The following is a 15,671-nucleotide window of genomic DNA, read 5'->3' as shown; positions in this document are numbered from 1 at the left end:
CCTGGGGACGACTATTCCTCTTGCTCTTTGCCTTCCTTAGTGGCCTGCAGTTCTCTGGGTAGTGTTGAGGGCTCATGGACTCTTCCCTCCACCTTGGCATATCTGTTGGTGTCACCCTCACTAAGCCTGGTTGGTTCAGCTCACTTTTGGGCAGTCATGTTGGAAAGACTTGATGGGCAATTTGCTTTTAGGCATTTTCTCTCTTTGCTTTTTACACAGAAATGAGAGATTCTTACTTCAAGTGATGAAATTTTAAAGTTTTTCCAGACTCTCCTAGGGGTTGGGATAAGATCTTATGACAGGAAGTGACCCCTCAGGGAGAATGGTCTAGTTACAAATTGCTTTTGATGAGTTCCAAATCTTATGTGATTTACAGTGAAGTACTTACAAGCTTCTGGACAAAACAGAACTAAAGCCTTTTTTTACTTTATCTAATTATATAGTACCTGCTTTTAAGAAAAAAAGGAATATCATGTACAAAAAATATCAAAGGAAATCTTTTAATATTAATACTTAAGTAAACATCCTTCTAGATGTTAAGACTCTTACACACACATACACACACACACACACACACACACACACACACACACACACACACACACATACACATACACTTACACTGTGTATATTGAAGTTCCTAGAAAAATGCCCCCTCTACATTGAGATTCTGCAGGCTAGCTGACTAATTAGAATGCTGTGATTGTGGAGAGTTGAAGTACTGATCTAGAGCTAAAATTATGGGATACCTTTAGGCCCCCATTAATGTCTGTCCTCATATCTTTCCAGCTCTCAGATAAACATTTGGGATGGACTAATGTATTAGAGCAGTAGCTTCCACCATCCCCAAAGCCAACAGTATCATCAGACAGTGTCTAAAACCTGGAATGGAATTTTCTGCTGCTGTAACTTCTCTAATTTTGGCCCCCACAAATGTATTTGACAAATGTCTTGACTTATGACTTACTTTTCAGAAACTAAGTTTATGAGACCACTTCCATGATGAAATGTTATTCAGAGCAACGTGTGTCTGTGCTCATGGTCCAATCACTCACAATAAATTATATCCTTATTTCTTTTGAAGTGAGAGCTGTGTCTTATGCCTACAAATGTGATTTTATTAGGGGTTTGTAATCATTTTTACTCAGTATGTTGTAAAATCGTATAACTATAACATCATATTTGATAGCTATATTACATATATAGTAGTAATTCCTAGAAATTTTGTAGTAATTTCTGGAATTGTGATTTTTGGCTAACAGTTACACATTCACTTCAAATGTCTACATATATGTGTATATTACATCTTCTGACCCAATGTCTCAGGCAAAGGTGTACCAATTTAAATTGGTCAGGGGAGAGTACTCACTGCTTCATGTCCTTCCAACTACAGCGCAGATTAGAAATGCAAGCACAGCGAACGATGGAGACAAAACCACCTGCACTCTTAGCGACTGAGTGCGCATCTCTTCTCTGTCAGCCCCCAATCCAGTGTTTTCACTTATGTCCATCTTTGCATCGTTTTGGTGCCATGTTTTTCATGATCTTTTTTTATAGCTTTTGACATTTTTATTATCAATGTTTATTAAATTTCAAAGTTTATCTGAGATTACATAAAATTAAAAACAGGATTTCACAGTGGAAGATTTCACATTCCAAAGACAGACCTAATGCAATAAAGATATTCGAGGTCTCAAGGAATCTGGTCACATTATTGTACTTCATTCTGTACTACTCTTGGAACTAAAAAGCCAGCAATGTCTAGCAAGTTCCAAAAGGAAGTAGAAAGTCCCTCATACCTAGAACTGTTGAAGTCAGCAAAGCAAACAAAGACTGGCCTTAAACGTCGCTTCTCTGTTCTTTTGCAAGTTGATTACTTCTCAGTGTGACACTCATTTGTTTTTCAGTCCCTAAAGTTGTTTTAGTGCTTAAACTATTAAAAAGGAAATTTTATCTAGTGAGATGGCTCATCAGGGAAGAGTACCTGCAAGATAAGCCTGGGAACCTGAGTTCTATCCTGGACACCCACATAAAAGTGGAGGCCGAGAACCAATCAGCACAAAGTTGTCCTCTGATCTCCTGAGAGCCATGGCACATGTGTCCACACACTCACTGTGTCCTTTCACACACATCATAAACATGTTTCTAAAAGGGAATTTTTGTTTCTTACCTTTGACTTTGCAACTATTTCAGATACTTTTACCACAGGATCTTGAGTAAGACTTAATTTGTTCTGTGCATTCATCTTACTGTTCAACCAATTCATGGAGTCACTGATGTACTTTTCAGCTTTTTCCATTTCAGCAGGATCCAAATGATCATACCTTTCATCCTATTCAAAAAGTAATAAAATTGTAAAAGAAAGAGAAGTAACTGGTTTTTCCCAAATAATGGCTTATTGATAATTTCTCCTTAAAACATTCAAGTTCTTACTTATTACACACTTCATGTATATTGATGTAAAGATGCCACATATAAGATAATACAAGCTGAAGAGATTAGAAGAAACTATAAAAACAGTGCAGACTTGCAAAGGACTCCCAGAAGAGGTCAGCTTTGGAGAAGAACCATCAGTAGAGGCCCTGCATTGGGCAAGAGTAGGATTTATACAGAATAAGGAGAAAGTAGGTGCACAGGTGTATAGTGAGGGAGAAAGAAAATTCTGAACATACCATAAAACTAGGTGGTGCATTTTTGACCAAAAAGAGAAAGAGAGAGAGAGACAGAGAGAGGGAGGGAGGGAGGGAGGGAAGAAAGAAAAAAAAAGAAAGAAAGAAAGAAAGAAAGAAAGAAAGAAAGAAAGAAAGAAAGAAAGAAAGAAAAAAAGAAAGAAAGAAAGAAAGAAAGAAAGAAAGAAAGAAAGAAAACAATGAAATCCTGTCCAAAAACCACAGATGCAGCTTCTCCATCTGGGAAACCCCCAAGAAATCACAGTACATCAGCAGCCAGCAGAGCAGAAATCAGCAGCAACTTAACATACCAGCAAGAGGATTTCCTGGCAAAGAGTATGGATTACATAGAAAATACAGAGTGAACAAGGAAAAAAAGAGGTGTTGAGGAAGGAGAAGAAGGCTATAGGACACACATGACATGAAAGCAGAAGGTGGTGAAGGGTACATGGATGTAGGAATTAGAAGGGGTAAAGGGGGGTCAACCCAAACAAATTTCCTTTGAAAATGCCATAATAAAACATAACACTGTATATGCTAATTAAAGTTTTTTTTAAAACAAAACAAAATTCTTTTACTGAATTTATTTTCCTTCAAGTTTTTTTGAGACTGGTTCTAACCTAGCCAAAGCAGGGCTTGTCCTGTTCTGCTGCCTTAGCTTCTTCAGCATTGATTAAACCCCAAAGTTAAAAAGGAGAACCATGAGGATGCCATTTTCTAAACTGTTAAGCTTTTTTCCAGTTTTCTTTGTAAAATTATACATCATCACATTGGACTTGGCTTCTAGGCTGCTACATTTTATTCAGTTTATCACTACCTCATGGATCAAGTTTTCTTTGCTAGTTATTTGAATTAATCAATATACATGCCTTGTAAAAATTATCTGGAGCCTGGAGCTGTTTGTGGAACTCTCAACTCTAACCAACTTGAGGCTATTTGTAAAGTCTGAAATCTCTACTACTACTATTTAATAAACTCATTAAATCACCACCTATTTTTTGAAGTTTTTTCCATGTCAATATATTTAAAAATGCAACCAATTCATATCAAAATCTTTGGAGTAATTTTGGCCTGTTATACTTCTACCTTTTAAACAAGATAAATGCAAAAACTCTAATCACTTTTGGCCCATCATCATCAGGTTTGAGCCTCCATCATTTCTTGACTGTTACATTCTGTTATATTCTAACATCTTAACCAGTCTACTATGAGATTCTTCATAAACCAGGTCAAGTCATAATTGCTTCTATGCTCTAAAACCTCCAAGCTACCTATACCAGAATCTTAAACTTCCACAACAGCTCAGATGAGGCCTTCTGTGATCAGGCATCTGTCCCCTCCCCAGATTTAAATCACACTGGCTCTAATGTTTCTTTTGTATGTTCCCCTAAGGGTGTGTGTTAGGGAGGGAAGCATATTTAAGGGTCAGAGGGCAACCTACCGGAGTCAGGTCTTTCCTTCTATCATGTGTGACCTTAGGATTAAACTTAGGTCATCAGGTTCTGTGGCCTTTATGCACGAAGTCATCTGACAGCTCCCCAGTTTGTTTTCAAGACCATTTCTTCTCCATACATTCTGAGCCATGGCTTCCCTTAATTTTCTTCTGACACGTAGATCTCTCCTTGGTCTGCCCTTTTCTCTGACAGAGCTCCTAGAGGTCCCTTACTTTCTCCACTTTCCCCTTTATTAGCACTTTATTTTCCAACTGAAGCAAATGAAACCAAACAGGCCCAGTATTTCTGTTTGCTAAAGTCCAGGACCGGCAAAACATCCTGGTACGTAATTAGAACTCACATGCCTAATCAAAAGTAAAGTCTTAAGTTTCCTTTGGATATCTTTTTTTTTTTTTTTTTTTTTTTTTTTTTTTTTTTTTTTTTTAGAGTTAGAGATTGATCTTTATTCAAAACTCTGATCTACCAAGTTAGCATTTTCCACCAACTCGGGGAGCAGAGACCTTCACAGGCTTAACAATCTTTTGTTTAGGTGCTGCTTTGGTAAGGGCCTTGGCAGCAGCCATTGCTGTCTTCTTGGACGCTTGCTTAGCCTTTTTTGCTTCCTTGGCAGCCCTGATAGCCTGTTCCTGCTGAGCTTTCCTAACTTCGGGTTTCTGATTCCTCTTGGCCATTATATCAGCAAAAGATGCACCAGTGATAGCTCGCTGGAATTTGACTGCACGGCGGGTTCTTTTCTTTTGAATTTCTTCTGACTGGCCCTTCTTGTGTTTTCTTCTGTAGAGGACAGTCCAGTTTATCTGCCGAGGATTCCTTTTGGAAAGGAACTCGGACTCGCATTTTGCATTAAGAAACTGGAAAACCTTCCCGTCGGTCCTGGCGTAGCGCCGCCCGTGTCCGGGGTAGATCTTGTAGCCGCTGAAACTGCACAGCTCAACCTTAATGGCGGACGCTGCCGGCCGGCCGGAGGGAAGATGGCGAAGAGCTCCATTGGATGATATCTTAAACCCACACTCGAGACCAGAGTCTTGAGTCAGAGGAGCACCAACCATGCCAGGAACTACACCAGATTTGAAATATGCTTGGTATTTTGTCTGCCTCATTCTTTACTTTTCCATTATCCATATATTCTGTTTGTGAGTATGCAGGCAGAATGGGCTAGCCAAATTACAAACATTCTTTTACAACACACACAAATCTTCTAAAATAAAGCTAACAGCAGCTACTTGAGTTTGACTCCTGCCTCCTATCATCACTAGCTGTGTAAACAAAGAGTTCAATTGTATACTGTATACTAGAAAGCTGTATAGACACTGAGGGCTGTATACACACTGACAGCAGCTACTTGAGTTTGACTCCCACCTCCTATCATCACTAGCTGTGTAAACAAAGAGTTCATTGTATACTGTATACTGGAAAGCTGTATAGACACTGAGGGCTGTATACACACTGACAGCAGCTACTTGAGTTTGACTCCTGCCTCCTATCATCACTAGCTGTGTAATCCAACAAGTTGCTTGAACATCCAGATCTTCTCATAGGCGAACTGGGACAGCAGGATTCGTTGTTCATAGGTAAGAAATACCCTGGTGAGAACTGTGAGGGACAACCCACTCACAGTGCTTGAGATTTACTAAGTGCTAGAATCTAAACTTTTGGGATGATGCCATGCCTGAATGGTTCTGATGTTGCTCTCTCCTGTATACAGATGCAGTGTTAACATCAATGATCAAATGTGGGAGATAACTGCGTATGTAGTAGTGACCAGTAAACCTGACCTCATGGGACAACTTCAACAAGATGGCCTGTTTCTCTTGAGTTTTCTGGAACAGGGCTGTATCTACTGGTCTGCTGCAATATGACAACAGCAACGAAGAAGTGAATAGACACAGGAAAAACTAAGGTATAAACCAATAATTTCTTCAACAGTCTGCTAGGCCTGACTGGTTACTTACTGTTCCATCCAAATGGACACATGATGTATATATATTACCCTACCTGAAGCTTCCGAACAGTGAAGAGTTAAGAGAGGTTTGGGTGTGTACAAAGAACAAAAGGAGATTGTGGATGAACGACAGATAAAGATTAACAACAATTTAGGCAAAGAAAAAATACAGTCTGTCAAGGAAGACCCTTTTCTCATGTAATAAACACACAAAAAGAAAGCAATGGACTTAGTCATTGGAACAATTTAAAGCATGGCTTCAGGGAAATCTAAAAGGTGAAAGCCTCAGATTAGAAAGATCCTGGAGTTCTCCGCAGTAATTCTTCACTGCAGGGCTGTAAGTTTGGTGTGCTTGCTCTCTTTGGAGCTGAGGACTTCTCCAGGCACCACACACCCTTCCTCCTCTGCAGCTGCCACCCTAACCCCATACCTTGTTTCTGTGTGCTTCTATCACTTTCAGGACAAGCTGAATCTTTTTGCCCAAGTCGTTTAAAGCTTTGGGCCTCTCTTCATGCTCCACATACTTCATTTGAATGGGCTGGCCATATTTCTATTAACATAAGAAACATTGAAAAAGAATGAATAGTTCTAACAGAATAAATTTATTTCTCCCTTACAGGATGATAAACAGGCAAAGACAATAGCTAGACAAAAATATGTCTTTTCTATTTTCCCACAAACAAATAGATTCCAGTGGCCCTTATCCTACTTTAACCCTTCTTTTATCTAAAAATTTACCTCTTGACTCTTATCAAACCCCAAAATCTAATCCAAACTGTCAATCCTTTCAAAGCAAGGTGCTAAAACTCTGTAGAACCATTTGAAAAAGAAAGTAAGGACTACTCTGCTGCATATGGAATTCACAAATTTAAAACTTGTTTTCAAATTTTATTTTTGATACAGGGTTTCTCTGTGTAGCTCTGGCTGTCTTGGAAATCACTATGGAGACCAGGCTGGCCCAAACTCACAGAGATCTACCAGCTTTTGACTCCCAAATGCTAAGGTTAAAGGCATGCGCCACCATGCCCTGCAAAATGAACCAAACTAAATAACAATGCTTTTGCATCATAATTTTTACAAGACTAAAATGTTTCAAACATTAATATTCACCTATTACTTAAAGCAATTTACTAACCTTTAGCTCCTGAAGCTTATCCACATAAATTTGTTTAGGTTGGTCCTCTCCTTCTTCATAAAGCCAATTTTCTGTGTCTTCCAATAATGCAGATAGTTTATTCATGTCCTAGTTATACAGTTAAGAGACATTAATTACAAATGCCTTAGAAATAAAAGTAATTGAGGAAAGAGAGCCTTTTAATTTCAGTACCATATTCTCCTGACCTTTTCATAAACATGTATTTCACTATCCTTCAACTTGAAAAAAAAAAAACTAAGAACCATCAAGAAAAATTAACAATAACAAATTTGATGGATTTTTTCAAAAAACATAATTCTAACTAGGATATTCAAATAAACATTCAAATAAACATTCAAATAAACATTCAATATAGTTCTTCAGACTTACTTCTGGAGTGATGAACTTTTCATAGACAGTGCCCAGTTTGTCTCTGAAATCATAGACGTATTCTTCAACGGCATTTTTAGCATCATTTCTTTCTTTCTCTAACTTATCCTGCATTATCATCTTCCCCTATTCAAAAAGTTTCAGATTATCATAAAAATGTGTGTTAGAGAACTGCTAGTCAAAATCATGATACCACTTCATACCTTCTAAGAGGCGCATATTACAACAACAACAGATAAGACTCTTTAATGCTGTAGAGAAACTGAACTCCTGGTGCACTGGTGAGAATAAAACATTCTACAGCTTTGGACCACAGGAACAGTGTGAAGGTTCCTCAAAAATAAATATAAGCCAGATGTGGTGGCATATGCCTTTAATTCCAGCACTTGGGAGGCATAGACAGGCAAATAAATCTCTGAGTTTGAGGCCAGCCAGAGCTACATAGTAAGACCCTGTATCAAACAAACAAACAAATAAATGCAGAATAATGACTTCCCTCAAACCTAGCAGTTCTACTACTGAGTACATTCCTAAATGAATGGAAATTAGACACTCCACAGATATGTGTATGCCAGCGTTTAGTGAGCCATTATTAATTAGCACCAGAAGTATAAACTGAAGCATCCATTAACTGATGAATGGATAAAGGATATATGTACACATACAACAGAACTATAAGACTTAGAAAGGAAGTTCTATGTATGAGTGAACCCTGAGATCATGCCTAGTAAAACAATCCAGGTAGAAAAGAACAGGCATTGTCTGATGAAATTTATGTGAGCTGTCTAAACAAGGCAGACTCTTAGGAGACAGAAAACAGAAGAGTGTTCAATGAGGACTGGGAGGAAGGAGTGGAAAGTTTGAATTCCATGCTACAGCATTTCCATTTGGGACAGCTAGAAGCTCTGGAAATAGTGGTGACTGTTATATAATACCAAATGTGATAAATACTAACACTGTATACTGGAAAATGGTTCTAAGATGTCAAATTTTAAACTACATGTATTTTTAAAAGTATTCATATATTCATAAACCACTGACTTGTATGCTTTGAGTGAATGAATTATATGGTATGTAACTTACACCTCAGTAACAGCTTTTGAATACATCTATACATGTTCAAATTCCAGCATCTCCATTTATTACTTGGGGATAGCAAAAGTCATCTACTCTGAGTTTTATTACCCTAAATTATATAATTCCACAAGGCTGTGATTAAGATCTATTGTAACTCACATGCAGTATCTTCTTCCACACATGATGCACTACCCTTGGTCAGGGATATATTAACAGTAGTTGTGATGCTGAGCTTTGGAAATCAACCACCTGAATCCGAATATGAAGGTTCTTGTCTGACTTGGGGCATACTGTACATAGGCTTCAGCTTTCTCATCTGTAAGCTATAACCCTTCCCAGGACCTACGAATTATCTTTGTTTTGAGAACATGGAACATGTTAGCAAGAACTATTAGGATCAAAAGCAAGGAAAGAATGAAATAATTCTGGAACAAAATTTTCACTTAAAAGCACCAGTTTTCTAAATATAAGGATCCCTTGACAAGTTGTGATACAATGGCCTAGATTTAAAAAGAGACATTTAAAAAATTAATGAAAGTCTCATTTTACACATAAACCTACTATGGTTTCCTATGGTTTGTTCCTTTGGAAAAATTAGGCTCTAAACATATACATTTTGAGTATTACATGAGATCTTTAGGAATTATTATGCATGAATAGAGTATCGTTAATAAAAAGGTATTATGCATTGGTATTTGAAAAAAGCAAGCCTTATAAAATCAAAATCTCTTCACCTAATGATGGACAGCTAACAGTTGAATGCAATATGTGGTGATATTTTATTTGTGCTTTAATAAATAAAGCCCGAGAGAAAGATCAGAGGAATAGGACAAACCATGATCTAACCTCACCTCACCAACTCTACAGCTTCCAAAGAGAGCTTCTTCCTGTATACTCACATTTATATGTCTTTTCTGTTCTGTTCTGTTCTGTTCTCTCATTGGCTCTCTTAGCCCAGCTACATCACTTCCTCTTCCTACACAGCTCTGTCACTGTCTGTCTGTACAGACCTCCAGACATCTATGGTTGGTTCTGGGATTAAAGGCACGTGTTACCATGCTTGGCTCTGTTCCCTAGTGTAGCCTTGAACACACAGAGATCCTGCCTGCTAAGTGAGAAGATTCAGGGCATGTGTTATCTCTGCCTGACTTCTTTGTTTACTTATAATGGCTGGCCTTTTTCCTCTGATCTCCAGGCAAGCTTTATTTATTAAAGCACAAATAAAATATCACCACAGCAATATGTTTCAAATACTGACCTAATGCTTGTATAAATTAGGAACCACCATTTCAATATAAAACTAGAGGATAAATATAATCACTTCATACAGTTACTGCTAAAGAAAGAACTCACTTCTCAAGAGACCGGAACTAAACATGAAAATAGACAAGAGCATGTAAGAAAATGTTAATAATGACAACAGAGTTGAAAACATTCTTTTTTTTTATAATTTATTTAATTTTATTTTATGTGCATTTGTGTGAGGGTGTCAGATCTCCTGGAAATGGAGTCACAGACAGTTGTGAGCTGCCATGTGGGTGCTGGGAATTGAACCCGAGTCCTCTGGAAGAACAACCAGTGCTCTTAACCCCTGAGCCATCTCTCTAGCCCCAAGCTGTATTTTTTTTTTTTTTTTTTGGTTTTTCGAGACAGGGTTTCTCTGTGTAGCTTTGCGCCTTTCCTGGAACTCGCTTTGGAGACCAGGCTGGCCTCGAAGTCACAGAGATCTGCCTGCCTGTGCCTCCCGAGTGCTGGGATTAAAGGCGTGTGCCACCACCGCCTGGCTGAAAACATTCTTAATCAATACTCTGAACAGTCTTTAAGTAGCACACATTTAAAAGAGGGGCCTTACTAGGCCAGAGGAGATGTTACATGCCTGTGATCTTAAAACTCAGAAGGCAGAGGAAGGATTTGACCAGCCTGGGCTATATAGCAAAATCCTGCCTCAACACCTCCCCAAAACAAAACACAAAGAATTCCCCAAACCAAACCAAACAAAATAAAAAGGGGGCTGTTCCTATTTTATTACTATTAAAGACAATAAAAGATGGAGTTAGGGGGGATGGGACATGTTTATAATCCTAGCACTTAGGAGGTAGAGGCAGGAAATCAGGAGTTCAAGGTTATCCTTAATTACATAATGAGTTTGAGGCCAGCCTAGGCTACATGAGCCCTGATTTTTAAAAAAGGGGAGGGGGGTTGTGAATCAGCCTCAGTTTTTCTCTATAGTGAACACTGTTTTTCATATAACTAAGATGAAAGTACTATATGGTACTGATACAGCTTACTAGTTTGATGATACTATAATTCCTTAATAATTGCAAACCAGATTGCCTAGATTTCAACCTCTGTCTTCAATATAGTATCAGAATGCTTTAGCAATTATTCAACAGCAACTCCAACTTACATACCTCATTTTCAATGTAGCTATTGAGAAGATCTTGGGTCAGTTGTCTGTACAGGCTACTCTGGATGGGTAGATCAATACTCTTGACTTTCCCTTTTTTAATAGTCTGATTTATGCGGTCTTGCTTGTCTGAAGGAGGTGACTAGAAAAGAAAACCAAATCAAAAGTGAAAATTTCTAAAAACTAACAAAGAAAGAAGCAAAGCCAAACAAGCCTATTACCGTCTTCTGTATTTAAAAACAAAACTGGAAGGGTTGGAATGCAGCTCAGAGTAAAGTGCTTGTCTAGCATTCACAAACTCTGCTCTCAATTTCTACTATCACCCCCATGCTTCCACATAAAAAACTAATACCAAGAGTCTTTTGTATTCTGTTTAATGCTAAATCCTTTCTACATTTGGAATATGGAGCTGGAAATCCAAAGCTGTAATGAACTACCACTTCACATACAATACTGTGGCTATAATTCATGACAAAGGAAAACAAATCAGGTAAGGGTATGGAGAAACTGAAATCTTTCTTATTAACTGTTGGTGCCATTATAAACTGTATAGTAATTGCTGCCAGTTTTTAAAATAACTGAGCCATTGTGATGGTTCATGGGGTACTTGTTGCTAAGCCTGACAACCTGAATACAATCCCCAGGACCCACATGCAAGTTGTCCTTTGACATCCACACAAGAATTGTGGCATATATATAAATACATATACATATACATATACATATACATATACATATACATATACATATACACACACACCCCAAAGCTAGCTGAGAGATTCTTCAAAATGCTAAACACTTAAATACTATTATGACTAGCAATTTGTTGCTAAGTTAAGTGTCTAAGAAAATGAAAACATCCACACAGAAAACTTGTCAAAAGTAACATTCTCAACAGGAAAACTACACCGTATATGTTCATCACTAGTAAATGGGTAAATTAGAATGTGGGATGCACTGATACAATGCAGTATTAGGCCATAACTAGAAATGAAATACTAACACATCTTATCACTAAGATGAACCTTGAAGCCATGCTTAATGTAAAAAGGCAGCTTTAAAGGCATTTATCTGAAATTTCTAGAATAGGCAAATCTGTAGAGACAAAGTAGGCTAATGGTTGCCTGTGGCTGGAAGGGGAAGAATTTAGAGAAAGGGAGAATTGTAGCTCATGAGTACATGACTATTTTTAGGGCAAAAAATTCTCTAAAATTGTAATGATGCAGGTATGAGGATCCAGAAACTACTGATTTTTACACTAAGTGGGAGAATTGTGTGACGAACCAGGTGTACTTCAAACTCTTAAACAAAAACACACAATTCTGAGTAAAATGAGAAAGTAATAAAAACAGGTTTCTGGTTTTAAATAATTCTATAATCTAGAATTTAAAACCTCTAAGGAAAATAATCATACAGCTACTTCTGTACAGGGCAGAAGTGTTTCAAGATGGTACCATAGAGCTGAAGGTACTTACCTAGGCCACAGGGACATGACTTGTATGAAGCAAACTTAGGTTCTTTAGAAGAGCAGTAAGCACTCTTAACCATGAACTATCTCCTCAGACCTAATATCTTATTCAGAGACTTGAATGGAGGTAGGGGGGCTTAAAAAGTCAATGGAATCTGATGCTCTCAGGACAGCAGACATGGACAGTGATAGTATGAAGCCCATCAGCCCATCACCACAGCTGGCTCAGATACTCATACTGAAATATATTTAGCTGAGTATGGTGGCACACACCATTTATTCCAATATTCTGGAAAGCAGAGGCAGAGGCAGGCAGATTTCTGTGAGCTCAAGACAGTCATCCTGGTCTACACAATGGATTCCAGGCTAGCCAGGGAATAAGGAGACCTTGTCTTCTACTCCCCAAAGATTTTTTTAAATATGATGTGACCAAAATTCCATGCAGAGCATTATACATTTAAATTCATTTGGAATTGCTCCATTTCTCCATTTCTCTGAGACTGTGTAATTTCTAGTGAAAAAAAAAATGCTATTAAAACATCTTTTTCCCTGTCAAAAGATAATTTTACTTGTAATATTATGTTTGGTTCTTTTAAAAGCTTTTAAGTAAGATTCTGAAATTTTGGTGGTAAGCTCTTTCTGCTTCTCATGGCACTGTAGTTTAAATTTACTAAGCACATTAAAGAGCAAGCAGCGTGAAACACACACATCGGCTAGGCCATCTCAGCACATCTCAGTCAGATAGGTTAAGTAGTGCAGGCCTTTGACCCAGCTACTTGGGGGTCTGAGGAGGGAATGAGCACCCTAAATGTGAGATAGTCCTGTACTACAACAGAAACAGACACACCCAAACAAGCAGACACAAAGCCCAGACCTGACAAAACTCCAAACACACAACCACAAAAATAGGAAAGAAAACCTTCGCTTTGGCCCCCGTGTGGTCAATCTCCTCTTCCGGGGTGTGCTCAGCATGACCTTTTTGATGACCTCCTTCTTCTTGGTCAACTTGCATTTTGTCCTGGCAAAATATATAATGGATGGTAAAAAGTTTCCTTTTTCCAGTAAAAAGCATAGCCCTACTCCCGTGTTGTGTGCACACTAAAGCAGCTCACTTTTCAAATGATAGTAGCAACAAACAGATTAACAAGTATAAATGAAGAGATCAGTTTGAAGCTGTGTAAACAGACCTTCTCATTCACCTTTTTGACCAAAAATTTGTAAAGAATATAGACAGCTGTTTTCAAACTCATAAATCAAGATTCAAAAAAATTAAGCTTTAAAAAAGGAGAATATTCAACTTGACATTAAAATATTATGGAACTGACTTTAGTTAGATGGAAATGTAGTGGAAAAGATGAGACTCAACTACACAATTCAGTTACATATTTTAAATTTATTTTTTATTGAAAATCATTTTTTCATACAATATATTCTAATCTCAGTTTCCCCTACCTCTTCTCCTCCCAGATCCTCTCCACCTTCCCATCCTTCTAACTCCATGCTCTTTCTGTTACATATTTTTTTTTTGAGATTTATTTATTATGTATACAATGTTCTGCCTGTATATATGCCTGCAGGCCAGAAGAGGGCACCAGATCTCATTCATTATATGTGGGACTTGAGATCAAGGTCTCTGGAAGAGCAGTCAGTGCTCTTAACCTCTGAACCATCTCTCCAGCCCTCTGTTACGTATTTTTAAAAAATACCGAAATTAACCAAAACTCAGACGTCTTTGAAGCACTCAAATATAAACAGCCAAATGGGCTGTCCATTTGGCAAACAATCTTAAACAATAGATACATTCTTGTACCACCAACCTCTTGAAAGAAGTAGCCTAGAATATAGGAATTGTACTTTTTTGCTGTATCTGGACTTGAGCAAATATGGACTTCTCAGTTTTTCCAAAGAGAAAAACAGACCAAATTTTTTTTTTCACTCCTGGGAGTTGAATCTAGGGCTTTGTGCATGCAAAACTACAGCTCTACCTCTGAGCTACAGCCCTAGCCCTAGCCTTCAGGATCAGTTATGTTTTATATTCTAATTCTTCCCTTACAACTCAACAACTTCCCACATCATGACAAGAGGTAAAAAATGCAGTGTTGAGTTGTGGTCACAGAGGAACAAAATGTAAATATTAATGCAACATAGTAACAAAGAAAAAATGTTGGTGCTCTCTGCCTCCTACTTGTGGATCAAGATAGGACCTCAGCTGTCACTGCCACTACGTCTTTGCGCTGCTCTCACGGACTCTAACCCTCTGAATCTGTAAGCCAATTAAAGAAAGGACTCACCCACTGAGCCATCTCTCCAGCGCTCACCCTACTTTTTCTTCTAAGAAAAAATGTAAGTGAAGCTCTTCCTCTGTAGTCAAGGCTGATTTTAAACTTTCTGCAAAATTCCTCTTCCTGAGAACCAGGATTATAAGCATAAACTATTCAATCTGTGTGTGTTTGTGTTTGTGTGCGTGCGCACGCGGACGTGCACACACACTTTTAGTTGGAGGTGTCATTCCTCAGGCACCATTTATTTATCTATTTATTTTTTTAAACAGGGTTTTTCACTGGGTATAACTCAACAAATAGGCTAGGCTACATGGTAAGGCCCAGGGGTTCATTTTGTCTTTCCTCTCCAGGCTGAGCCTGTACCATCAAGCTCAGCTTTTAAAATGTGGGTTCTGGGTTTGAACTCAGGTCCTCATGTTGTAAGAAGCATTCACCAATTGGGCTATCTCCTAGCCCTGAAAACCCATTCTTAAATGCACAAATAAAGGGAAGGACTTGGGAATGCCTCCAAATGTGACTAGAAAAAAATACATGATAAATGCAATTGACAATAACATACAAATTGTGCACATAAAAAGGTAAACATTTAGGTGCAAAGCTACACAGAGAAACCCTGTCTCGAAAAACCAAAAAAAAAAAAAAGGTAAACATTTTCTGCAAGTCAATAGAATCAAGCCCCCCACCTCCCACCCCGAGCTGGGCACAGAGACAAGGGTGCACACCTGTAATTTCAGCATTATAGAGGTGGAAGCAGGAGGATGAGGAGTGCGTTTGGCCTCAACTACACAGACAGTTTAAGAACAGTCTTGGTAGCATGAGAACTTGTCTCAACAGTTCCCTAATACTC

At 38.2% G+C, this 15,671-nt stretch overlaps 2 protein-coding genes across 2 annotated transcripts in view; both read right to left on the bottom strand.

Annotated features, from left to right (window-relative positions):
- The window catches only part of Hspa4l (heat shock protein family A (Hsp70) member 4 like), a 49,763-nt gene that overhangs the window by 6,355 nt on the left and 27,737 nt on the right, over window positions 1–15,671 (bottom strand). Inside the window, exons 13-18 of the mRNA XM_028895057.2 lie at window positions 13,462–13,560; window positions 11,079–11,216; window positions 7,591–7,716; window positions 7,201–7,308; window positions 6,496–6,615; window positions 2,171–2,332 (exon numbers count right to left, since the gene is read on the bottom strand). Coding sequence (XP_028750890.1) covers window positions 2,171–2,332; window positions 6,496–6,615; window positions 7,201–7,308; window positions 7,591–7,716; window positions 11,079–11,216; window positions 13,462–13,560 — 753 coding nt within the window. The remainder of the gene's footprint in view (window positions 1–2,170; window positions 2,333–6,495; window positions 6,616–7,200; window positions 7,309–7,590; window positions 7,717–11,078; window positions 11,217–13,461; window positions 13,561–15,671) is intronic.
- Window positions 4,549–6,446, bottom strand: LOC114710778 (60S ribosomal protein L24-like). The gene has a single exon (XM_037206558.1). It carries the CDS (start codon window positions 5,221–5,223, stop codon window positions 4,591–4,593), a length of 633 nt encoding a protein of 210 aa, XP_037062453.1. The 5' UTR covers window positions 5,224–6,446; the 3' UTR covers window positions 4,549–4,590.

The sequence above is a fragment of the Peromyscus leucopus genome, chromosome 6 (genome assembly GCF_004664715.2).
Source record: "Peromyscus leucopus breed LL Stock chromosome 6, UCI_PerLeu_2.1, whole genome shotgun sequence".
NCBI classification, from domain to species: domain Eukaryota; kingdom Metazoa; phylum Chordata; class Mammalia; order Rodentia; family Cricetidae; genus Peromyscus; species Peromyscus leucopus.
The sequence above is the reverse complement of the archived record's forward strand: the minus strand, read 5'-3'. Positions and strand labels throughout refer to the sequence as shown.